Source organism: Lucilia cuprina, chromosome 4 (assembly GCF_022045245.1).
Source record: "Lucilia cuprina isolate Lc7/37 chromosome 4, ASM2204524v1, whole genome shotgun sequence".
NCBI classification, from domain to species: Eukaryota; Metazoa; Arthropoda; class Insecta; order Diptera; family Calliphoridae; genus Lucilia; species Lucilia cuprina.
This window is the reverse complement of record NC_060952.1, coordinates 73,880,031-73,905,759: the sequence shown is the minus strand read 5'-3', so window position 1 is coordinate 73,905,759 and position 25,729 is coordinate 73,880,031. Positions and strand designations below refer to the sequence as shown.

The 25,729-nt window shown below is 31.0% G+C and overlaps 4 protein-coding genes across 10 annotated transcripts; 1 reads left to right on the top strand and 3 right to left on the bottom strand.

Annotated features, from left to right (window-relative positions):
* The first annotated feature begins 2,273 nt into the window (after window positions 1-2,273).
* LOC111682446 (ryncolin-4-like) lies at window positions 2,274-11,137 on the top strand. Of its 2 annotated transcripts, XM_046949259.1 has the most exons (7): window positions 2,274-2,443; window positions 2,539-2,653; window positions 2,716-2,816; window positions 10,072-10,112; window positions 10,180-10,225; window positions 10,293-10,829; window positions 10,902-11,137. In XM_046949259.1, the coding sequence occupies exons 2-7, from the start codon at window positions 2,585-2,587 to the stop codon at window positions 11,020-11,022; spliced, it is 915 nt and encodes a 304-aa protein (XP_046805215.1). In that variant the 5' UTR covers window positions 2,274-2,443; window positions 2,539-2,584; the 3' UTR covers window positions 11,023-11,137. The 2 variants fall into 2 exon arrangements, with proteins under 2 accessions (XP_046805215.1, XP_046805214.1); XM_046949258.1 differs by having other exon boundaries at window positions 2,274-2,653.
* LOC124419499 lies at window positions 5,296-8,149 on the bottom strand. Of its 6 annotated transcripts, none has more exons than XM_046949256.1 (2): window positions 7,860-8,149; window positions 5,296-7,521 (listed from the first exon to the last, which is right to left on the bottom strand). In XM_046949256.1, exon 2 carries the CDS (start codon window positions 7,304-7,306, stop codon window positions 5,420-5,422), a length of 1,887 nt encoding a protein of 628 aa, XP_046805212.1. In that variant the 5' UTR covers window positions 7,307-7,521; window positions 7,860-8,149; the 3' UTR covers window positions 5,296-5,419. The 6 variants fall into 6 exon arrangements, with proteins under 6 accessions (XP_046805212.1, XP_046805213.1, XP_046805210.1 ...); XM_046949257.1 differs by having other exon boundaries at window positions 5,296-7,449; XM_046949254.1 differs by having other exon boundaries at window positions 7,864-8,149.
* Window positions 11,138-13,400: 2,263 nt separating the features above from the next.
* Window positions 13,401-16,744, bottom strand: LOC124419500 (ficolin-1-like). The gene is made up of 6 exons (XM_046949260.1): window positions 16,621-16,744; window positions 14,521-14,621; window positions 14,381-14,421; window positions 14,276-14,321; window positions 13,671-14,207; window positions 13,401-13,613 (listed from the first exon to the last, which is right to left on the bottom strand). Exons 1-6 carry the CDS (start codon window positions 16,687-16,689, stop codon window positions 13,493-13,495), a joined length of 915 nt encoding a protein of 304 aa, XP_046805216.1. The 5' UTR covers window positions 16,690-16,744; the 3' UTR covers window positions 13,401-13,492.
* Window positions 16,745-18,029: 1,285 nt separating this feature from the next.
* LOC111682438 (ficolin-1-like) lies at window positions 18,030-19,332 on the bottom strand. Its single transcript, XM_046949832.1, has 4 exons — window positions 19,227-19,332; window positions 19,129-19,174; window positions 18,313-18,849; window positions 18,030-18,247 (listed from the first exon to the last, which is right to left on the bottom strand). Exons 1-4 carry the CDS (start codon window positions 19,237-19,239, stop codon window positions 18,127-18,129), a joined length of 717 nt encoding a protein of 238 aa, XP_046805788.1. The 5' UTR covers window positions 19,240-19,332; the 3' UTR covers window positions 18,030-18,126.
* Between the last annotated feature and the right edge of the window lie 6,397 nt (window positions 19,333-25,729).

The window sequence follows — 25,729 nt, the reverse complement described above, 5'->3', positions numbered from 1 at the left end:
AGACTAGACTATAGACTAGACTATAGACTAGACTATAGACTAGACTATAGACTAGACTATAGACTAGACTATAGACTAGACTATAGACTAGACTATAGACTAGACTATAGACTAGACTATAGACTAGACTATAGCCTAGACTATAGACTAGACTATAGACTAGACTATAGACTAGACTATAGACTACACTATAGACTAGACTATAGACTAGACTATAGACTAGACTATAGACTAGACTATAGACTAGACTATAGACTAGACTATAGACTAGACTATAGACTAGACTATAGACTAGACTATAGACTGGACTATAGACAAGACTATAGACTAGACTTTAGACTAGACTATAGACTAGACTATAGACTAGACTATAGGCTAGACCATAGTCTTGACCATAGTCTAGAGTATTGAATAGACTATAGACTAGGCTATTAACTACACTATAGACCAGACTATAGACTAGACTATAGACTGGACTATAGACTAGACCAGACTATAGACTTGACTATAGACTAGACCATAGAGTAGACTTGAATACACTATGTTATTGTTGTAACAGTTCGACTGTGGCCTGAGGAAAAAAGTTTAGGTTGATACAGCTGTCGCTGGGTTGACAATTTTTGGCCGAGTATGATTCGGGTCGTTCCAGGGCGAAGATCCAATTGTCGTGGGAACGTTTACTACACTATAGACTAGAGTAGACAATAGAATAGACTATAGACTAGACTGATACTCAATAAGGCTCAAAGGTGTTCTTAGGCATCACAGTCGCCATGGGAAGCACGCTACAAGTGGCATTTTATATGATTCTGTACCTACTTCCCATTGACAAATATGTGGAGAGTGTGGCGGGTAGGAATTTATGAGACTCTATAAGCTATTTTTAGTAATACCCCAGAGGGTAGGTCACACTTAGATCTTGCAAAAGGGTTGTCTAACAGATAATTAAAGGACTACGGAACGGTGCAGGAGTTTATTTAGTAGATTATAACATAAGGGTGTCATATAGACTTCCGGATGAATGTAGTGTTTTCCAGGCAGAGATCTTGAAGACTATGTAACTGATAAAGACACACATTTGAATGGTGTCAGAGGTGACAGTTTATGTTGATAGTCGGCAGCACTTAAGGCCTTGAAATGTTATGTAACTCACTCCAGACTAGAAAATAGCTGAAGGGATGCTATCCGCGAGCTTTATGGGATATATACAATCAGACTGCGTTGGGTTCCAGGGCACTGTACTATACAGGATAATGAGATCGCAGACGTACTGGCCAGACAAGGGTCAGATCTGGACAATAATAGTGGAGTTAGGTCGGCAAAACCTCCTCTCTGCTACTACTATTATCTCCGACAGATTCAGGAACTCCTTCAACTAATCCTGGCAAAGTAGGTTGGATTGCATGGTATCCAAGGCTTTATGATCAGTGTTGAATGCCAAGGCAACCGGTAGTACACTATTAGGATTGGACAGGAGGAGTATTATAATTCTTGTAAGAGTGATAACCGGTCACTGCGCAATATGAGCTTTTTTGGGTAATTGGGTCTTTAACACACAGGAGTTTTGTAGGTTGTATGAGGACGAAGAGGAGCTAGAAACAGTAGGACTTATTTTGTCCTGGGACTTAGGAAATGTAGTATAGGCGACATTATAGGTTTTGTCAGGTTAGTTTATTGCCTATTTAGGCGTCGTAGTCGTAGACCTCGTAGAATTCCCTTCCAATACTATCAATATTCTTTCTCTATTAGGATAGGAATTTATTAATTTCAAACTTATCTCTCTGACTTTTCTTTCTTCTTTCTTGGGTCTGATGTCTGATGATTCTGATGTTAATCCCCTTTGATGTTTTAAATTAAAAATTAAAATTTAAAACAAAAAAAAAAATATATTATGAGTCCATTTAATTTATACTAATCGATAAATCAATCATTTTAATGTTTATTTTAGTAAAAATTGTATTAATTTTATTTGTCAGCTGTTTACACTTTTGCAATTCTTTCTTAAGTTTAAACTACCTCCAATGGGCGCTTAAACTAGCAAACAAAAATAACTAATTGAGTACTCAAAAACAATTTTCGAGGATTAGCCCTAAATGATGAAATTAAAATAAAAAGTGGATTTCCCATATAAATTAAGAAATATTAATAAAACAAACATTTATGCGATAAGAAAAATACATGAAATCGTTTAAAAGTCTTAAAGGGGATTTTGTCTATCTTCTATTGAAATTGTGAATGGCATTTACGTTCATCGTATCACTTTTAACGGAGATAAAGGGGAAGAAGATTTTTGCAAAATAAAAATTTAGTAATCAACATTATTTTTTAACAAAATTAAAATTTTTGGTGAATTGGAACAATAAAGTTGTATAAATAATGCAAAATAGAAGTTCCATATTGTTTATTAACTCACCAATATTGTGAAGGATGATTCAAATTCGTTGTGAGTGGCTAATATCAACAAAGACATATTTATACTTGATATTTTAGAATTGTCTCTTTTAATCTAAATACTAAACAATCATTTGTCTTTTTAAGCTGCTTACGAAAGGTCCATTTTTAGAATAAAGTAAACAAATAAATAATGTATTTAATAAATATTATAATTGTGCTCATTTTTATTAACAAAATTTCGTGTTTGGAAAATAAAGAGGTTAGTTGCTATTGCTATGTTTCGATTTGGATTTTAGTAGTATATTTTATGGAATCCTTTAGGAAATTTCAGCCTTAACTTATGTGGATGAGATTGTGGTGCTTAAGAAGATATTCAATAATCTGGAGCAAATTAAAAATTCCATTGATTTATGGAATGAAAGGTAAGTGCTTGGAGCGATTCGATTTAGAAAATATGTTTATTCTGGTATCATTATCTATATATAAAAATGAATGTATGTATGTATGTATGTATGTATGTATGTATGTATGTATGTATGTATGTATGTATGTATGTATGTATGTATGTATGTATGTATGTAAGTATGTATGTATGTATGTATGTATGTATGTATGTATGTATGTATGTATGTATGTATGTATGTATGTATGTATGTATGTATGTATGTATGTATGTATGTATGTATGTATGTATGTTTGAACGTTATGGAATACTAAACGGTTGAACCGATTTTATTGAAATTTTCAAGTACGCGACGTGCCACGCCCACATCAAGAAAATAATAAATCAGTATATCTAAGATAACAGAGTCTTCAAATTTTGTCAGAACAACTTTAATGTCAATATGATTATTTAGGATTGAAGGCGTACTAGAATTAGGGGACATGAAACCTCCCATCTAAATAAAATACAAAAATCGTTTATATTGGAAACTATTACAGTTATGGCCAATCTTTCGGTAAAGAATTAAGGATTAAATTAAAATTAATCCTCAAAAGTAGTTTTTGAGTACTCAATTAGTTAATTTTGTTTTCTAGTTTAAGCGCCCAATTGAGATGGTTTAAACTAGAGAAAGAATTGCAAACAGCTGATAAAGAAAAAAATTATAGGGACTTCACAATAGCTTTGTTCCAGAACTTTTCTGGCTAAAGAGAATTAATGAATTTTCTCTTCGTACTTATAAAAATTACGGGAATAGAAAAAACAAAATTTCTCTTTCAATAAATTTGTATTGACGTTTATTCAAATAAATTTTTATTAATATTAAAATAAAATTGAAAATCTACAATCACACAGACTTATTTATGAAAATAAATCAAAAATATCAAACATTTTTTGTTTTCAATGTATTTTTTAAACAAAAAAATTATTTGACAATTTCTATTTGCCAGGAAAAAATGTTCTGGCTAAAACCTGCAAGTTCTGGCAAAGAGAAAATAATTTTAATTGCTCAAATTTGTTCTCTTTTACAATTTCTGGTAAAAACCTGCAAACTTGACAAGTAAAGGAACAAAGCTAATATATTCTTCTTCTTTTTTATAAAACATGCATTGTTTTGATAACAAACAGTGACGATTTCTGTTGTTTTGTATGGCAACACTGTAAAGTTTAATCTTGTACTTAAAAACATCAATGGGGATTAACATCAGAATCAATTTAATTTCTAATTAACTAATCTGATTTTTAATTGGCATTTAATTGCCAACTCAAAAACCCGCTCTTTAAAATTTTACACGAATAACTTTAACATCCATTTAAACATTTTCGGTAATAAATTAGCGGACTCCGTGAGGGGAGCGGCACCTCCCATATTAATTAAATACAAAAATTCCTTTATCTGTTAAAAAAAATGGAACTAGATTCTTCAAATTTTGCACAAATTACTCCAATATTCATCTGAACATTTTGAAGGAAAAAGGTCGGACTTTCATCTGGGGAGCTTGAAGCCCCCGCATGAATTAAATAGAAAAATTCGTATATCTGAGAAACTATTAGAGGTAGAATCTTTAAATTTTACATGAAGGATTTTGTCATTCATGTGAACATCTAGAGGATAACAGGCGGGCTAGCAATGGGGGGCTTGGCACCACATATTTGAATTAAATTCACAATTTCGTATATCTTGTAAATTTTCAAAATTTTAATTGATAGATAGAAATAATAAAAATAGTAAATATTTGCATATGTAAAATATTGTAAATTTGGAAAACTATTGTAGTTAGAATCTTCAAAATCCTCAATTATACACAGAAAAAATAGGAAATCGATTTCAATTAAAAAAGTCTTCGGTAGTAACAACTTTTTTTTAAAAATTCCGGTAGCAAAAATATTTGTATTATTAATCAACGATTTTGTACGATTGAGGTTTTGCCCTCTTTAAAGATTAATTGAACTTTTAATTGAAATGTAAATGCAAGTTTCAATTAAATGTGTAATTGAACCAATTAAAGATTTAATTAAAATTTTTAAAATTTTTCAATAAATATTTTAATTCGACGAATTAAAATATTAATTAAAGTTTTTAACATTTATCAATAAACAAGTTAATTGATTCAATTAAAAAAATAATTGAATTTAGTGATTTAAAAATATTAAAATTTTAATTGAATTAATTAAAACAATAATTAAAATTTTTTAAAAATATCAAACAAATAGATTGTTTAATTCAATTAAAAATTTAATTGATTTGCAGTTCTAAATTAATTAAATAATTTGAAATTGAAAGACAAAATATTTTTTTATTTATTTATTTATAAAAACATAAAAATTTCAGTTTTTGAATAATACAAGTATGTATTTATATTAAAATAAATTCGTATACAATAAAAAATAATCTTTGAAAATATAATAAAGGAATAATTACATTAAAGTATATATTTTTTCATTTTGTACATTTCAGGTATATATTTATAAATCTATTTTAGAAGAAGAAATTAAATATTTTTATATTTTTTATATACATTACTAATATTAAGTAAATGTTTTAAAAGAAAATTAATTATAAATAGTATATAAATACAAATACTAATTTTTCATCTTAAGTATCTCATGTTTAATTATATTTGATTTAATAAATTTTTTGCTTGTAGGCAAATCATAGAAAAGGGATTGAATAAAGTGGTAAAAAATTTCGGACTCACTGGGATATTCCAGGTTAAAAACAAAAAAGATTTTAAATAGAACATCAAATGCTTTAAGGGTTGAAACAAAAGGATACCTTAAATTATCAAAATATACAAAAATTTGTTTTACTTTCAACGTATCCCCAATCACAAGTAACTTTGGTTGAATTTTTCGGCCTTGTAATTTTAATAATTTTAGTTTTGTCTCTAATTCATCCATTGTACTGGCAACAACAGCGAATGATTCTTGCGAATCAGCTATGGTAAACTTTTTCTTATATTTTGCTCCATTTTCATCTGTGCTTATTTTGAGTTGGGGAGGAAATAAATTATGGAACTTAGGCGTTAGATGTTGTTTGAATATTAATTGATAGTTTTTATTAAAATTTTGTATTTTTACTTTTAACCGATTTATAAGTGATTGTGATACATCATAACACAATATTTCATCAATAATTTCAAAAAAATCTAAAATGAAGATCCACACTGGGTCCTGGTTCATAATGAATTCACCAAGCATAACTGTAAAGTACTGATAAAAGCACATCATTTGGTGCGCTGACATTTTTAATTTATGATTATCTAACTCTTGAAAAGTTATAGAGTATTTTTCATTTCCTCGGTCATGCTGGTAATATTTAAACGATTTAAGTCTTTCATTTAAATCATTTAAACTAAAATATTTCATTGTTTTGATAAAATACAACAAGGCCTCGCAAATTACATAATGACAAACGCCCTCAAAAATATCATGCATGATATCCACTGAGTAGTTTTCAACACAGTGAAACGATGGTATATCATTGAAAATACATGTAGTACTCACTCCCGTTTCAGCCATTAACCCCTGTTCAAGCGACTCTCTATAATTAATTCTATTTCTTAAGATATTATTCCTTTCAGTTGATTCTACTTGAGCTTCGGATTTTTTAATCAAGCAAAATCTGCAATAGTAATTAGCTGAGAAGGATTTTGAAAAGCCGAGTATACAATTTAACCCTAAATTATCCCCCAGAAATAATGCCATAACAAAATGAATTTTTTTTGTACCATTTTTAGTTTTAATTAAAATTCCTTCCTTTTCTAATTTTACTAGAGTATCAACTAAAGGCTTAAAACAATCATTTCCATAAGTCTTTACGTCGGAAGATTTAACCGTCGAAGCTAAATAAATGTCGTCCAATTTTGATGACTTTTTTGGAATACATGCGAAACTATAATAGAAATTGCAAATAGAGTTCTTATTAGATTTTGACCCAAGGGGATTATTGATGCCGAAATCATCTGCGTACAGATAAAAAGGAATAACAATTTCATGGGGGTATAAACTTTTCTTCTGTCTCCACAAAGGCCCTTGAATATAATTTATGAATTTGTCATTACTTTGAATAAATTCCATATGTTCTAAAACTTTATCTATAAAGTCATCGTGCTCAAAAATTTTTTTGAATTGGAATTCTAATGGCATTACTATTCCATTCGATTTTGCGTTATTATTAATTTGAAACGAATGAACATTTCCAATAAGATCTCTTTCTTGTAAAACTTTATTTAATTTCGATTCGGTATTAACACCTTCAAACAACATTGTAACATCTTTTAAAACATTTATTAGACTTTTATTGGAATTGTTGTAAGGATTTTGGGATTGTTCAATAAATTGAACCACGGGATTTAAAATCAAAGTTTCGACAAAATATCGTATATTATTTACGTCTGAACGTGACAAATTATTGAATGAATGAAGTTTTGCAACGAATTTGGCAGCAGAGTTATAAACACTTAACATATTTTCTTGGTAATTGTAGCTATTTGAAATGTAGTTATTTTCAGTATCCGTCGCAGGGCATTGTTCATAATGTCTTTCAGGTACAATTTTACTTTCTTTTTCAGCATTTCGAAAATGTCTCGATACGTGTGTTTTAAAGGAATCTTTAACGGAAAAATTTTGGAAGCAATTTTCATATGTACATTTATAAACAATGTCTTTTGGTATAGCATGTTCTTTCAAGTGGAGAAAAAAATTGTTTAAAGAATTGAATGTATTAATACACAAAAAACATTTAAAGTTCATTTTTAAATGAACATTTAGAATTCTTTTTACGGAAACTGTTGCAATAATTGTTTTATGTATCTATATTTATGAAGAAAAAGTTATAATATACATTTTTTCTTTAAAACATTTGAAAATATCTATGTAATTTTATTCAAAAAGTAATTCTATTGATAAATTATTCACTTTATAATTATAAAACCAAAACAAACTTTTTTTTATCTTATTCCTCTACTCCCTTTACAAGCAATAACAAAAACAAATGTAGCAACACACAACAACAATGTACCAACATAATACACACCAAAACCACCTGCCGCGTCTTGTCGAATATATGTGTAGTACACACACACGTCTTGCTATGAAAACAGCAACAAACAACAACACAAATATTTTTTTTACTTAGTACGTTGCACACACACTTTTTTATAAACGTTTACCGTTAAATTTGCAAAAAAAAAAACTTTAAAAAACACCGACGCAGACGATGTTGTCTGGTTGAGATCACTTTTAACACTGAATTAATTCTTTACTTTTTGTTCTTTCTTTTGTTCTAACAAAAATAGTGATGCTGTAAATGTTGCAAATCACCATGCAGTTTTCGGGTATTCATAAATTAATGGTTAATTGATGCTAAAATTTTTTTATTTTTTATTTTTAATAATAAAGCAAGTGAAAAAGTTGTCGGAATAACTTATAAAAATATATATTTTATACATTTTAAAATTTATTTCCTTAACATAAGCTATAAATAGCAACGAGTATTCATATTCAAAAAGATTGAGTACTAAAATTTAAGTAACTTACGGCTTACTTTATACACCACTAAAACAAAATGTAAAAACATACACACAAACCTAGAAAATTTTTAATTTCAATTAAAAAGTTAATTGACTCAATTAAAAAATTGTTTAAAATTTTTTTTAAAGTTAATCATTTTTTTAATTGCTTGATTTTTTCCTAAAATTTTTTCTGTGTAGGTATTATGTTAGCAACATTTGAAAGTAAAATTAAAATTTTTCATTGTTGAATATTTCAATTTAGAATACTTAAAAATAAAATAAACAAATTACACTACACAACAAAAATTAACCAATAATTTTTACTAATGTTAAATATGAAGTTTATAAATATGTTCAGTTTACATTTTAATAATAAATTTGTTTAATTATTAGACTTATATAATGAACATTTAAATTATTTTTTTATTCCACGAAAGATTAGTTAAACATGTAGTTAGGGAATCATTGTAGGGTGTCTTAAGGATGATTTAATAAGACAAAGGTTGGGAGGGTATAGAATGAGAAGAAATACCACCATCTTCTCTTGACATTTAAATTCAAACTTTATTTTTTTGTTTTATTAGTTAATATTAATAGCTACCTTTTGAGTTAATGTGCGGTTCTTAGCCTATCCTGATGAAGACAAGAACACCACCCCAAACCCTGAGCACGGTCGGAATAATAGGTAGCGCAGGTCTCCTGAAGGATAGGGCACAACGCCTGAACCGTTACATGGGGTAGCAAAGCACACTGGGTAAAGATAGTAATTTCGTAGATTATTTACGATTAAGTAATTCTACACTGGTATATAATTGACCATAGTTCCCATATAAGGTCAACTTCGGAAAATCAATTAAACGAACAGAATTTAACAGAAATATGTCGATCGATCCATAACTGGTTAAAGCTACCATATAATACCCACTAAATAACGTAAAACAAGTAAGAAATTATAGTCGGGCGTGGCCGACCATATAATACCTTACATCCTAAAGCAAAATATGATTTAGTTTTTATATCAAAACATTTAAGCTGCATTGTACCTTGCCCCAGATATACTCAAGTCATTTATTGTTGAATAAAACTGTAGTCATTTGAAGGGGGCTTTTTACAGGGGCTAAGGCCCTATAATTATAGAGTTCATGTCATCAAGTCTAGTACAGAACTTGGTTTTGCAGCTTTTTGTCAACATACGAGTATATTAAACATAATTATGAACTTAAAAACCCTATTCGGCGGGTTCATTTGTATGGGGGCTTGGTGAAATAATGGACCGAACTTAATCATTTTTAATAGGCTTCGTGCCTGGGACAATAGAATATCAAGTTTGTAAAAAAATCCCAATATTTTGGGAATCGGTCTATAATTTGTTCCCTTATAATGTGCACTTCTAAAAATAATTTAATCGAAAATAACTCATAAATACAATTCTGCTCGAATATCATTTGTAAATTTGTTCCCGATCGGTTCATAGTAAGGTCATAAGATCATTTACAGAATTTTGTTAAGATTTGCCTGAATATAACTTCAACGAACTGAATTCAATTTAGTCAAATTGTTGTAACGGAAACCCAACTTATTACCATTATCTCAATTTCTGATAATTTTAGACGGCAAAATAACTTCCGATTTAACCATAAGCAGAATTTCAGATAACGGTCCTAAGACAGAATCTAGCATTATAACTTGTTTAAATTTTTTAATTTATTTCTCAAATAGATACGAAGAATATCAATCCATTAAGGAGGCTTCAAATAAAGGTAAATATTTGCTAAAGATTTTAATAAAAAAAAATGATTTGATTTTTTTTTAATTTTATTTATATAGAATTACCAATATTTGACATAAGATATGATGATATACCCCAGAAATGGTAAATATACTTAATATAATAAAAGATATTTTCTTGTCTAATTCTAAAGAATGACTTCTTTTTTTAGTAAAAGTGATGTCTTGCCAAAAAATTGTGATGAAGCTACTTCCTGCATAAAGCGTAGTGGTGTCTATAAGATCCTTCAGCCAAGATATAGTAATGAACCGTTTCTAGTCGAATGTGATGCTAAAACTAATGGTGGCGGTTGGACCTTAATACAGCGACGTCAAGATGGTTTCGTGGATTTCTATCGTGATTGGGCTGAATATCAAAAGGGTTTCGGACAAATTGATGGAGAATTTTTTATTGGTCTCGACAAGTTATACGCCCTAACAAATTACAATGGACCTCAGGAATTGCTAATAGTTTTAGAAGATAAAAATGAAATCAGACACGCTAAATATAGTAATTTTGTCATTGGCAATGAACATCAAATGTATGCTCTTCAGCATTTAGGAGTCTTTTCCGGTGATGCAGGAAATTCTTTGACTCCACAGCTGGGAATGAAGTTTACAACTAGAGATCAAGACAATGATATACATGGAACTTTAAATTGTGCCCAAGAGTTTTTGGGTGCATGGTGGTATCAAAAATGTCATAGTAGGTATGTGTGTGTTTAAAAAAATCATTTAATTTTTTGTTTGTATATATATTTAACATTTCAACTTTTCTTTAGCAACCTCAATGGAAAATATGGTGATACTAGATATGCCAAAGGAATAATATGGATGGGTTTTCGTGCTAGTAATGTATCCATTCAACATGTCACAATGATGATCAGACGTCGTCGTTTTTGAGAACACTTAAATATAAGTTACCATTACATATATTTTGTAAAATTTTTCACTGAAAATTTAATACCCTAAAGTGTGATATTTTATAATAAAACATTTATGTTGAGTTCAAGCTTAATTTTGATGAATATACATAGGTATACCGATGAAAAACCTTTGTGATATAGATGCAAAGGTCAGATTTGAGCCGAAATTTGAAAATTTGGTGCAGCATTTCACTGTGAATATTTGCAAGTGAATTGTGGATGTTCAAGATATTTTCTAGAGGAGAACTTAGTTTGGGGGTTAAATCAAAAGTCTTAGGATGAAATAAGTATTTTTGCAAAATTGTATACAATTATTTTGAAAATACTTAAAAAAACTATTCCAAATCGGACCTAAATGTAAGTGATCCACGTATATCAGTGCAAACTCATTATATATTCTCACTATACTGCCGATTCTCGGAAATATACAGTTACCGTTAAAATAATAGCACCACTTAGCAGTTTAAAATTAATTTACCCTACACCACTTTAGTGAGGCCCCCATACCACTGTACCCTCGAATAGTGCTTTTAAACATTGTAATCAAACTACAGGTCGTTTGTATTGCCAAATGTATCTGATGATATTCCACCAATTTCGGTCATGAAATAATACAAAGGCCCACATAACACCCGAAATTAAGTCATAAACTTAATTTAGAGCCGCTGTAATTGAGAGGCCTGCCAAAAAGTTCTGATGAAATGCCAATCGAGAGTTTGTAACTAACTAAATAACTAACCAAGTAACTAACTGACTAACTACCTACCTAGCTAACTAACTAACTAACTAACTAACTAACTAACTAACTAACTAACTAACTAACTAACTAACTAACTAACTAACTAATAAACTCTATTAATTATTCCATTGCTTTTACCCAATAATTCAATTACAATTTTGGAAATGAATTCAATTAATGGACACAATTTATTGAACAAAAATTTATTTATTTTTAAAAATTTTAAATTTATTGAGAATCACGGGTTTATACTTAAAATCTGCGGCGCCTGATCATCATTTTTACGTATTTGATGGAGGCATTAAAGCCACGAAATATTTGCCAATTTACGAGTTTTTTGGTGCTGAACTACTTGAAATAAAGAGGCAGATCACTGAAAATTGCCACTCCATCGCCGGCGATAATTGGTCACGTAAACTCAATATCCAAAGCGCTGTGGTAACAAATGGATCCATACAGATTCAAATATCTTCTTGGTCTCCAAAGACTACAACTAGGTAGGCGGATATCGATCGTTACTGGCTACTTTTTGAATTTGGTAGCCATGCTATACGCATTGGTGTCGCGTTCAATTACTTTTGTAGGAGTTGACAAAATGAGGATAAAGATGATGCAATTACTCAAATTTTCTGTAATTGTCCTGCTTTGGCAGGTTAATCAGACGCTTGGATCAGCCTATTTTAACGATTTATCAAATTGTTAAATATTCAATTGGAACGTCTTTGCCCTGATTTTTCACTTCAGCTGCCTCCTCTCATCTTCTCTTTCTTGTTTACTTCCCTGTTTTTTTACTTTTTCCTATCTCTCTTCTCTTATATTCGTACAAACGGATCAACCTAGGCCCAAGCTGAAAGTTATTCTGCCGATTAAAATATTTTTTGCATGAAAACTGTCAATTTAACCTTAAGATAAAAACAAGTAGGAAAGTATAGTCGGGCACGGCCGACCATATAATACCCTAATATACCATGAGTATATTTTTAAAATTTTTATTTTTCATAAAGAAACTTTTATGTTGAATTTTACCTTAATTCCAAAGTATTTAATCAATTTATTGATAAAAATAGAAAATTTTCTAATTGGGGCTTTATATAGGTCAAATATGGGCCGATCCTCGGTAAATTTGGGAAAATAATATATTTTTAAAAACCAGTAAGTTTTGTTGAGTTTCATTATGATTTAAATGGTTACAAGTCAATTTTAGACGTTTAAGATAAGGGGGGTTTGTATGGGGGCTCGGGTCAAATAAGGACCGATCATTACGAAAATCTGCAGTGACATTTATACTTATAAAAAACTTATATATGACAATTTTTAGGGAGATAATATAATATTTGAAAGTCCAAATCGGAAGTTACGGTTGTATGGAGGCTAGGTGAAATAATGGATCGATTTCAACCTTTTTCAATAGGCTTCGTCCCCAGCCAGCCCTCCAGCCGGACGGACATGTCTTAATTGACTTAATGATTCTGAACCAATATTTTTGTGTGTTACAAACATCAGCACAAACGTATAATACCCTCCCCACTATAGTGGTGTAGGGTATAAATAACCATTGTGATAATACGGAATTAGAATTTAGGTTTTTCATAGTTCAGGATTAAACATATTTGTAATATAAATAATTATCTAACTTTATTGTTATGTATTAATTAGTCCAAATAAGTGAAAGTATTTATATAGTTTTCGCATAGCTCTAATTATTTCCTTAAAACGTTCTACGTCTGATCATCATTTTCACATATTCCACAGAGACATTGTAATTACGAAATGTTTGCCATGTTATGCCTTTGGCATGTGTTTTGTCGCCATATTTGCCATTAAGATTGCTATTTAAGACAAATTTAACAATAATTGTTTTTAAATTCAATAATATTCGTACATACCTATGATGACATTTATTATACCACCATGCACCTGTATAATCTGTAGCACAATTTGACGATTCATGATTGTCATTATCGTTATCTTTTGTTGAGAATTTACTTTTCAAATGATAACGTAACGAATCGCCTGCATTCCCAGTATAAACACCCAAGTGTTGGAGAGCGTAAAATTCACTTTCGCTACCAATGACAAAGTGGCTGTATTTGGCATGTCTTAATTCATTTTGATCCTCTAAGATGATCAGTAACTCTTGAGGTCCATTATAGTTAGTTAGAGCATGCAACTTGTCGAGGCCAATAAAGAATTCTCCATCGATTTTACCGAAACCCCTTTGATATTCTGGCCAGTTACGAAAGAAATCAACCGAACCATCTTGACGTCTTTGTATTAAAATCCAATCACCACCATCAGTTTTAACATCACACTCGACCAGAAATGGATCTTTGCTAAATTTTTCTAATTTTATTTTATAAATTCCACTACGTTGTGTACAGGATGTGGCTTCAGCACAATTTTTCGGCATAGATTGATTTTGACTGGCAAATAAATAGAGAGAGAGAGAGAGTTTTTTTAATTATTAAGTTAAATTTGAGTTTTCGAATACCATTTAAGGGGTATATTATCGAAACGTATATCAAAAACTGGTAAATCTGTAAGGAAAACAATGGGTTTTTAATCTAAACAAGTTTTTTAATATTAATATGATTACCTTTTTCCTTTATTGCCTTAAGTTCAAAAAGCTCGTTATATCTTATTAAATCGGGGTAATAACATGAAATTAAAAAATATGTTTGAAAAGATAGAGAGAGGTCTTTAATTAAATACAGTTTATATTTTTTAATGTATTACCTGGAGTCCCATATATTAATTGATTTTTTAATATCTTGTAAGCTGGCAAACATTTTTTTAAGAACCACAATCTCATCAACATAGGTTATAGCCGGGAAATTCTGATAATTATATTCATAGAAAATTAGATTAATAAAAGCAGATAATGTACAATTTATAATCTTATGGTATTCTGATCGGTTTATTTAAGAGGCGATTTATAAACCAAAGACAAACTCAATACAAGGGAGTGAATGTCGAGAGTTTTAACGTGAGCATCCACTAGGTAGACTTGAAAACGGCCTAACATCGTCCTTTTATTCTTCGATAAAGAACTCAGGTGGCAATTTTTGTACATTGGCTTGGATCGGTCCATGTACAAGTACTTTGCTGGAGTAGTCGAGCTATCTAATCTCAGACCATTGGATGGTCTCTGTTGATTCGGCAACAGCACCTAGAGACGTAACCGGTGGTCTGAAGTACAAACCATCAAAAAGCCGAAGACATTGTTCATACTCACAGGTATACACTGTGGTAATTCTGATATGAACTGAGTATACTCTATATATCATATTTTTATGATACCTTTCATCCATCATCATACAACCCAGCTTACATCTTAATCATACGACACATTCATAAGAGAAAAACATACGACACATGTATTAAAGGTAGACGGGTGGGTGAGGCCCGCCGTACCCCACTTTCATCCCATACCATACACAATTAATACCAACTCATTTCCAATGCTTAGTTCCACAGCCACTCATCTGTGGGGTATCTGTTGTTTCGGCAACACCACCGAACTTATCCCGAAATATTGACTTCACTTTACATCAATTTTTTAAACGCCACTTACTCTTCCCGCGAATTTGGGTTTAAACCACAGCCACTACGTGGATCCCGAAGGAACCTCAACCCACTGACCAGCCAGGACATAGTCCTGCGGGCAACTGGCCACCCGTAGTGCCAGATTATGCGGTGCTCTAGTCTGACCTCTTTCAATCTATGCAAGGAGTAAGCCAAACAGTAGACTGTAACCAATTTTTTAGTCCCGGCCAGACTAGAGGTATTGGCCACCTCTTTATAGCCCGGGCTTGTAATAACACCTAGGCGGAGGCTTCACCAAGGTAACATGCCCCCGGGGGTCTGAAAATACAATGGGGATAGAAAAGAAAAAAGGACAATGAATCTGTGACTTTGGCTACTCTAAAAGAATTAATCTTATCACATACTACAGACCACTTTCCACGCCTCCAGTGTGTGGCGAAATGTCCCGCCGACTATTGCTAGTCCGCACATTTTCGTTTCATATTATTTCTAAATATATGCAGATTTTATTTATTACGTGTTATTACGCCCACTATCGTTGGTGCTGCCATTTATGTTCTAAGTTATTCGAACTTTAAATGGGAGGTACCCCGCCCATTTTTTGCAGTTGTACCTATTTATTCATATTGCAAATAAATCTATTCTATGTATAGGGGTGTCGATTTGCTAAAAGCCATGATACACGGTTGTCAGATTTTACAACGTTGTTAGTAAAATGTTCAGAAATTTTCTAATAATCGTCTGAACTTAAAAATGTTCTTTTGCAATGTTGTCGGAAAAAGCATTACCTAAAATATTGGAAGAAAAAATATGTAAGTTGACAGTATTATTAGATATTTTCTGCACGTTTTTCTACCAACGTTGTAAGATCTTTCAACAGTGTATACATAGCATAATAATATCTTTTTAAAACTGAATGATGGCCAGACTTTGTGGCTGATTTTCGGTTCTACTATACGAAGAAGGCTAATGATATTAAATTTAAGGTTGTGGATTGTTACTGGAATAACAGTCCATTTATAACGCCAAAAGGGATCAAATCGCAAATCTGATGTGTCTTATTGATATCGACTATATAACACCATTACCAAACTAAGCTCGTAGATAAGTTGTATGTATAGCACTCCCCATTGTTCGAAATCACATTTCCAGCAGTTGGTTTCTTTCATCGCTTTACAATGTATTACGATGGGGGGCCCATGAGTGTAGCCTATTCTTGAAATTTTTTCACTAACTTGCATAGATTAAAAATTAAATTATTATAAACCACAAAAATACATATTTACATACTTCATCGCTTTTTTCACCAACTGTATAATATAAAATCACCAAAAACCAAACTAAAATATTTAAATTCATTTTGTATTTTATTCCGAGAAATAATTTTTGAACTTTATTTATGAAACTTAAAATATTAACTGAAACGGGATCTCACTATTAAATGATTTCAAATTGTGGTTGATATGAAATTATCGTTTTGGTTTTAACATTTATTTTATAAAATATGTGGGGTATATTGATGTTGTCATTCCGTTTGTATTAGTGGTGTCATGTGTATTACTTCAACCAAAGCTCTGGAAAGGTTGTTAGATATTCCACCCATTGAAACTTATTTAAGAAATGACACAACATCGAAGGAGCCCGATCGCATACCAGACACAGAATATGTCGGAAATTTTAAAACGCTGATCCAATATAGAATGTCTTGGTCAAGCAGACCATTAGAGCGAATACCAATTACTCTAAATTGGGTGATAAAGTGGACTTTAGATTCTATATTGAAGACCAAGAAACAGAAATATACCATAGTTTACCTTATCATAACACAAGCTTCCAGGCAGAAACAATAACGGAATGTGTTAATGGGATAAGAATAAATATGGCGCCCACAGCCCCTAATATAGTTACCGATAGCCAGAAGGCAGTTAGGGCAATATGAGGTGATAAATTTAAATCTAAGACCGTATGGGATTGTATGACGGCTCTAACCGAATCTCAAAATTAGCAAGTCTGAAGTTAGTACGATGAGAACGAATACGTGTGTCGACATCTATGCTAAATTGGACGTGGTGATTCAGACGAAAGTAAAGCATGTGGAGAGGACAGTATCTTGAAAGTATTTTTATTCTGGAAATAACATTCCTGACTAAAACTGATTGTAAAATTCTTAGGATTTACCTCCAGGAATCTGAGTTTTTAAAAATTTAAAAATAATACATTCAGTGAATAATTTTTTTTAAGTAAAGGAGCGCATAACATTCCTAATAGTGTTCAAGCTATATTTTGATTGAAGTAGTATACATCTTCCTAACAACCATAGTCTACTTTACAGTCTAGTCCATTGTCCATTGGCCTTTAGTTTAGTCTATGGTCTGGTCTGGTCAAAGTCTTGTATATATCGAAGTATATAGTCTACTAATAGCTTTGTCTAGTCTATAGTAAGTATAAGTCCAGCCTATAGACCAGTCTATATTTTAGTTTTGCTTAAAGTATAATCTATAGCCTAGCCAATAGTCTATATTCTAGAGCCTAGACTAATGTCATGTCTATTGTCTAGTCTACAGTGCAGTCACTCTATAGTCTAGCGAAAAAAATTGTTCTGAACTTTATTTTAAAATTTTAATTTTTCAAGCCTGATTTATGGTTAATGTAATTATCGCATAATTGCGGTAAATAAAGTTTATGCATACAAAGTATAATTAATATTAAGGAATAAAATAATTTCTGTTTATTAAAAAACCATAAAAAAGTGTGCGATAATTATGATTTTCTGTCTAATATTGACGCCTATTTACTTTAAAATGTACGCCTCCTGATCATCATCTTTACATGCTCAACCGAAACATTAAATTGACGAAATGTGTACCATGTTATGCCTTTAGCATGAGTAGTATCGCCAAATTTGCCATTAAGATTACTGAAAGATAAAATAGATGTCATAAAACGAACCTATTTCATAAGGACATTATTATATATAAGAACCTTTGATGACAATTATTATACCACCAAGCTCCAGTATAGAATTCAGCACAATTCAATTCATCACGATTATCATTATCCTGATCTTTCGTTGAGAATTTGTAACCTAAATGGAAATTTAAAGAATCCCCTGCATCCCCTGAATAGACACCCAAGTGTTGCAAGGCATAAAATTCACTTTCATTGCCAACGACAAAGTGACTGTATTTTGCGTGTCTTGTTTCGTTTTTATCCTCTAACACGATCAGTAACTCTTGTGGTCCATTGTTGTTAGTTAGAGCATGTAACTTGTCTAGACCGATAAAGAATTCTCCATCGATTTTACCAAAACCCCTTTGATATTCTGCCCAATTGCGAAAGAAATCTACAGAGCCATCTTGGCGTCTTTGTATTAATAACCAATCACCTCCTTGAGTTTTTACATCACACTCGACTAAAAATTGATCATTACTGTAGTTTTTCAGTTGAATTTGATAGATTCCACTGCGATGAGTACAGGATGTGGCTTCGGCACAACTTTTTGGAATGGTCTGGTTTTTACTGTAGTAAGTAGTTAGTTAGTTAGTTAGTTAGTAAGTTAGTAAGTAAGTAAGTTAGTTATTTAGTTAGTTAATTAGTTAGTTAGTTAGTTAGTTAGTTAGTTAGTTAGTTAGTTAGTTAGTTAGTTAGTAAGTTAGTTAGTTAGTTAGTTAGTTAGTTAGTTAGTTAGTTAGGTAGGTAGGTAGGTAGGTAGGTAGGTAGTTAGGTAGGTAGGTAGGTAGGTAGGTAGGTAGTTAGTAAGATAGATAGTTAGTTAATTTGTTTGTTTGTTATTCTTACCACTCGACGGGTAGAACATCATAACGAATATCAAAGATCGGTGAATCTATTCGAAAAAAATAAATTATTTAATTAATTTTTTGAATATTTTTCCCAACCTTTTTGTAACATTGTTTCAATTTCCTCCAGAAATTAATTGAGTTCTTTATTTCTTTTAAATTGTCAAATATTTTTTAAGAACAACAATCTCATCAACGTATGCGGTAATCGAGGAATCCTAGAAATAGGTCTGATATATAAATCAGAAAAATTGAGATAAGAATTGAATTACCTGTAACTCTTCACATTCTGATCTGATTGAAACGTTAAAAATTACTAAAAATAAAACTAAAATATTTAAATTCATTTTTAATATTAAATCTAAAATAAGTGTAACTACATTTGAGGGTTACTTAAAAAAAAAAACATTTATTTTATATATAAAAATTATTACATAACGTCAGAGCCGGGAAATTGAAAATTAACTTGATATATTTTATATTTAATTAATTTGTATGTAAATGGTGACAGAAACGTTTGATATATGATACATATTGGTTTTCTCTTTCGTCTAAAAAACACGTAATATTGGTAGAGAAGACTTATACCTTGGTCTATTAGTGCCTAAGATGATTTGTGCATCACGATAAGATCCAAGAAAAGGGGGTTGTTGTATTATCTAACATAAAATTGATTTTCGTTTTATCCTAATTTTACCGTTCATAACTGGTTTAAAATAATATGTCAATAACATTCGATAACAAATTTCATTGGGATCTGACCACAATTATCTCTGGCTCCTGCCCCAGTTGCATGTTGCCTAGATAAACCAATCCCACCTTTGTAATATTGCAATCGTCCTGATGCACTATGATGACCTACTATACTTTTTATTAGTTAGTTTTTAAAATAACAACAAAAATTCTCTGGAAGTTTTAAATTACTGCAATATTACAAAATATCCATCTCTGCCAGCAAATTACTATGACTTTTGATAACATTTTATGATAAAAATATATTTAATATATGTTGTAATCATAATTTTGTGGTATATACTAAAGGGCACTCAGTTCACACGATCACACTTTACGTACGTAAAGTCTAATGAAAGAGTGACATGAAATTCCATCCGTACAAAAAAAAAAAAAGAAGAGAATGCAAGTCGTATCTGTCATCCGTATTCTCTCTCAATCTGTGTTGGTTTCATTACACTAAATTTTCCAGTTTTTAGGACACAAAATCTTCTGCACAAAATTTTCCAGTTTTTAGGACGTGATTCCCGAGAATTTTGTAATCAGTGTACTCGCCATATAAAGTCCTGTTCAGAAAATGACTAACGCTCATATCTATGTAAATAAAATATCTTTAGCGGTGAAATTCGGTATAAATATGTTTTACAGAAAACATAATCTCTTCATACCCCCACCTATAAGGTTCCCTTAAGAAAATGACTTTAAAGGTGATAACTGCGATAAGATTCATTGTGAACATATTTTGTATGAACCTAAATCGGTACATTATAATACTTAAAAATGCGAGTACAGCGAAGAGATTCGACATAATTAAGTTTATTACAAGTTAAAATCTTTCTACCAAATTTTATGAAGATCGGTTCATAGTTCATTATATCTTTGTTAGAAAATTACCTTACCAGTCACAACAGGCTTCAGTGTAGTTGTGAAATTTATCATGAACACAGCAACAAAAATTATCCTTAACACTCTATTTAGAGAATTACTCTGATGTCTATAATTATTTCGAATAGTAAATTTCAAATAAATGAGAAGACCTTATAAAATTTTCATTATTTTTACGTCACAAAATTTTATGGTGGATATAGAAGATTCGGCATTACCAAACTCATACTTGTTTTAATTTTTTTCTAATACCTTTAGAAAAAGTTAAAAAAAAAACAAATTTTTCTCCACAAATTACAACTTAAATAAATTATTATAAAAACTTCATTATATAAACTTAATATCATGTCCGAATATACATTCTTAATCGTTTTTTATAAATTCATGGAAACCACAAATATTTACTGATAAAACGGATGGTGCGGTTGTAGTACAATTTTTTTGAGAATAATGTTTAAAAGAAATGTATATTTAGTTGAGATTTTTATTTTTTATAGCACGCATTCAAGTGACCCCCGGATTACACGTTAAACTGATATTATTGGACATCAATTATGATGAAATTTTGCATAAATATAATTCTGTAAAGCATAACGGACATAGGTCCATAATTAACCCTACCGCCTATAGAAAGTTCCGATTAAATTTATGCAATTTTCACAAGGAGTCCTATATAAATAAGAACATACAAGGGTTCGATATTCGCAATACTTGACAGCATATTTTTTTGGCGCTGCATAACTACTAGAGTATTTAAACGATTAATCGTCGATCGGTTAATCGATTAATTTTTGGAGATTAATCGTTCGAATAAATGAAAATTGTCAAATTTCACATAACGAATAAACCGAATAATTTCGATCAATTAACCGATTAATGAAAACTCACTATTTAGAAGTAAAATTACTATATATTTTCTAAAAAAAATCTATATATTCTATATATATAAAATTCTAACGTTACTGACTGACTGACTGATTAATCATCCCACAGCCTAAACGGTTGAAGCTAAAGTGCTGAAATTTGGACAGGAGATTGGTCTCACACCGAAAGATCCACTAAGACGGGATTTTTGGAAATTCGAATGTTAGGGTAAAAACGGGTAAATTCGGTAACTTCATATCTCCTAAACTAGACAAGATACAAAATCAGTAAAAAGCTTATCGTCGTGCACCTAAAAAATAAGAGGACATGTGTCTGGTACTTTTTTCAAATTCGGCCCCTTTAGGGAAAAACGGGTAAAAACATTTTGATACTTTTTTTGCACTCCATGTATCTTTTAAACCAAAGAATATACAAAAAATATTATTGGCTTATTCATAACTTAACGAAAAAATAAAAATACGTATTTAGTAATTTTTGGTACTTTTACTTTTATATATAAAAAAGTACTTTTTGAAATTTGTATAATATTGAACCTATAAGCATTTACTTTTTGATTTTTTGCATAATATTGAACCTAGGAATGTGAAATTAAACATGTATTGTCGGGATTACGTGAGAACCTCAAATAGAGAACATTTTGGTATTTTTCGTTCTTCAAAAGGTACTTTTTGAAATTTCGATAATATTGAACCTAGAAACATGAAATTAAGCATGTATGGACCGGATTACGTGAGATCCGATAAAAGGGGTATTTTTGGTACTTCTTGGTTCTTCAAAAGGTACGTTTTGAAATTTCGATAATACTGAACATGAAACATGAAATCTAGCATATATGGCCCGGATTAAGTGAGATCCCATAAAAGGGGTGTTTTTGATACTTTATCGTTCTTCAAAAGACACTGTTTGAAATTTCTGTAATATTAAACATAGAAACATGAAATGAAACATGTATGGCCCGGATGAAGTGGGAACCTCAAATAGAGAACATTTTGGTACGTTTTGAAATTTCTATAATATTGAACCTAGAAACATGAAATTAAGTATGTATGAACCGGATTAAGTGAGACCCTATAGAAGGGGATTTTATGGTACTTTTGGTACGTTCTTCAAAAGGTACTCTTTGAATTTTCTAAAATATCGGTAGTACAACATTAAAAAATAGAGAGGTTACCACAATTTTACAATGCCTATAAAACGACTCGCTTACAAGGTAGCGGGTTATAAGCTAGTTTTATAATAAATTTTCTTCTTTTCTTATTTTCTAAATCATTTTTCTATAATAAAGAAAATTTATTTGATGATTTTTAAAAAAAAACATGGAAATAATTATATAGCTTTTATTTCTACAACCAGTTTTTTGGGAACATTGTTGTGTTCTAAAGTATTTCCAATAAGTTCTTCAGCAACAGTTACAGTTGAACTAGTGTTTAAGGGAACGTATGAATTCTAGAACTCGTTGAAAATCTTAAAAACAGTAATTTCTTTATATAGAAAAGCATTTCACATAAACAGGAATGGTTTATAATATTTGAGAAGAACTAAACATAGAATTAAATTGAATGAAGTGAAAATCATAATTCTGTTTATAAACCGTGCAAAAGTTATTTTCAAACATGAAAAAAATCTATGCGTACAGGAAACTTTGGACCATTAGTATTAACTCTGTGTACTCAGTTTTTCATAATCGGCTCTTTAAAGGACTTTAAAGTTTAAAAGACAACCGATTTCAAAAGATGAATTCCAAATTTATATTAAAAAGTTGTCATTAATATTAATTTCAAATGAAGGTGAGTTCCTCTGCTTCGAAATAATATAATTTATTTAAAATCATCAAGAAAGAATTGGAAATCTTAAAGAAAATTTGTCACAAAAAAGTTTAACTACTTTTTTGTCGAAAATGAAACCTTTTTAAATTTAATTTCTTTTTCGTTTTTTTTTCAAAGTGAGACAGGTAAATAATATATGTAGATAGAATGTACAAATTACCAGCTTCCATTTAACACCAATATTAGCATCATATAATGCACATAAATATTTTTAAATGTTTGTAGTCCTTTAAACTTTGAAATCCTTTTATAAGGACATAAAAATCGGAGTACGCAGAATTGCTATAAGTGTAATCTATTTTCACATGCTTATCAACTTTTCCATATTTGAAAGCTTTTTGTCAAAATTGTTACAGGGTGTAATATGAAGAAAATTATTGTAAAAAGCAATAGTAACATCTAGTTTCCTTTTGTTCGAATAACCGAATAATTATTAATTATCCGATTATTGACCGGCTAACGTAAAACCTCAAATAATTATTTGTCGAATAAACCGAATCAGACAAAAACCCGAATAATTGAATACTCTAATAACTACCCAGAAAAAACTTTAAAACTACCCAGCTGTGGTTTAATACCCAAAATCGCGGGGAGAGAATGTTGGTTTAAGGACTGATATATCCTATACCTAATGGGTTGCATAAATCTCCCTTCGAACAGGTCTGTGTACAAAGCAGCATATGCTGGATTCCTAAACCCGATCGGTATCTCTTACCGTTCGTGTAGTGGGACGCCAGTATATGCTGGGGAATTGTCAGGTCAGTATTCAATGATTGCCTGTCATCCCTTAGATCGATCTTTATGATCATGGGAATGGAACTGATGCTAAAATTGGTGAAAGATCGGGAAAGTCTCCATATATTGGAGATTAGTTCTGATTTAGTATGACTTTTTACGCTTCGGGGAAGTTCTTCGGTGCTGTTGCCATCTCAACAGGATATATTGATACATGCTGCGCGACTATTTGTCGGGGCAATTATTGGAATTAATTGACTTTGGAAATTCCTACTTCCTTTGTTTTATTGATAATAAAAGAGGGATCCTGATCCATTTTGTTGGGTATTTCGGACTACCAATTATGTCTCTAGGTGCTGTTGCCAAAACAACAGAGTCATCTCAGTAGTGTGGTTGCGCGGGCTTAAAAAGGTTAAGAAATGCATTGGAATGGGTCACGAGATGATGGAGATTGCATTTTTAATAATGGAATTCTTTCATGACATCATTAAGGGTGGTCACTTCCGCATTGTCGGAAGATTGATTTCATCTGATGTTGGGATTCGTCACCCCCTTCTATTGACTTTAGACCAGTGATTGCTTTTTCCTTGTCGGGGTACGCGGATTAATTCCAATGCGGCCTGTCATTCCGTATCGGGGCTGCTATGGCAAGAGAGTACTTCAACAAGTGCTTGTACATGGACATCCATGTTACACCCAAAAAGTAACTACTTACACTTTTCTTCAATATTACTTGCCTACTTACCGGGTAAGTAAAGATTTTGCTGGTACTGCTTCATACAGAAAAATATAAATATAATCTCATTTAAAAAAATAAACGGCAGCGAGCAGGACTCTAACCACTAACCCTCTGTTTGTTAAATGAACGCCCGAGACAATTGGGCTATAAAAAATCAAAATTGTTTTGTTCTTCACTAGTAATAACCTATTCAGCTAAATGAAATAATGTGGATGATAATGAACACTCATTACAAAGTAATGTATGAAACAACTACTGGCTATTACTATTTAAGATCTTTTGCTGGTTAGCTGCATATACTGTAAAAAGTTAAAATATGAACCTAATCAATTTGTTCAAGAATGACCCATGTATACGAGGTCAGTGATTTTACATACACTTGGAGACCTAGCTTACACATAGACTAATCGAAACATACTCTAAAATTTCAAAATTATAGAAAACAATTTTGTTTGTTAATAATATATGTCAAATTATACTCGATATTTGCCAAGGTATGGCCTATAACTTTGAAATTATAAGAGCACACAAGCACGTGTTTTTTAAGACCTTTCCGAGCGCTTTTAGTTTCAAGTTTGAACTTGTATTGAACAAAGATTCGGCACTAAAGATATGAAACGGGTCCTTATACTTTCTACTTTCTCTAAGTTATTAACAGAGATCATTTGAAACAATTTTTAGCTTTCGAGCTAAACAAGGACCTAATAGTGCTTTAATCAGTCAGACAGTCATTTAGATTATCTTAGAATCTAAAAAGAATATACAAACGAAATGATGAAATCAATACACTACAATTTTTT

Bases quoted from the DNA above. Each gene is read 5' to 3' on its own strand.
- LOC111682446 (XM_046949259.1), top strand. From the start codon at position 2,585: ATGTATTTAATAAATATTATAATTGTGCTCATTTTTATTAACAAAATT. The intron at 2,654-2,715 runs GTTAGTTGCTAT...GGAATCCTTTAG, and splicing joins CGTGTTTGGAAAATAAAGAG to GAAATTTCAGCCTTAACTTA. The intron at 10,830-10,901 runs GTATGTGTGTGT...ACTTTTCTTTAG, and splicing joins TATCAAAAATGTCATAGTAG to CAACCTCAATGGAAAATATG.
- LOC124419499 (XM_046949256.1), bottom strand. From the start codon at position 7,306: ATGTTAAGTGTTTATAACTCTGCTGCCAAATTCGTTGCAAAACTTCAT.
- LOC124419500 (XM_046949260.1), bottom strand. From the start codon at position 16,689: ATGAATTTAAATATTTTAGTTTGGTTTTTGGTGATTTTATATTATACA. The intron at 14,622-16,620 runs GTATGTAAATAT...TATAATTATCAG, and splicing joins TTGGTGAAAAAAGCGATGAA to AATTTCCCGGCTATAACCTA. The intron at 14,322-14,380 runs GTAATCATATTA...TTTTCCTTACAG, and splicing joins TAAGGCAATAAAGGAAAAAG to ATTTACCAGTTTTTGATATA.
- LOC111682438 (XM_046949832.1), bottom strand. The intron at 18,850-19,128 runs GTAAGAATAACA...TACTTACTACAG, and splicing joins GATGTTCTACCCGTCGAGTG to TAAAAACCAGACCATTCCAA. The intron at 18,248-18,312 runs GTTCTTATATAT...TTTATCTTTCAG, and splicing joins TATAATAATTGTCATCAAAG to TAATCTTAATGGCAAATTTG.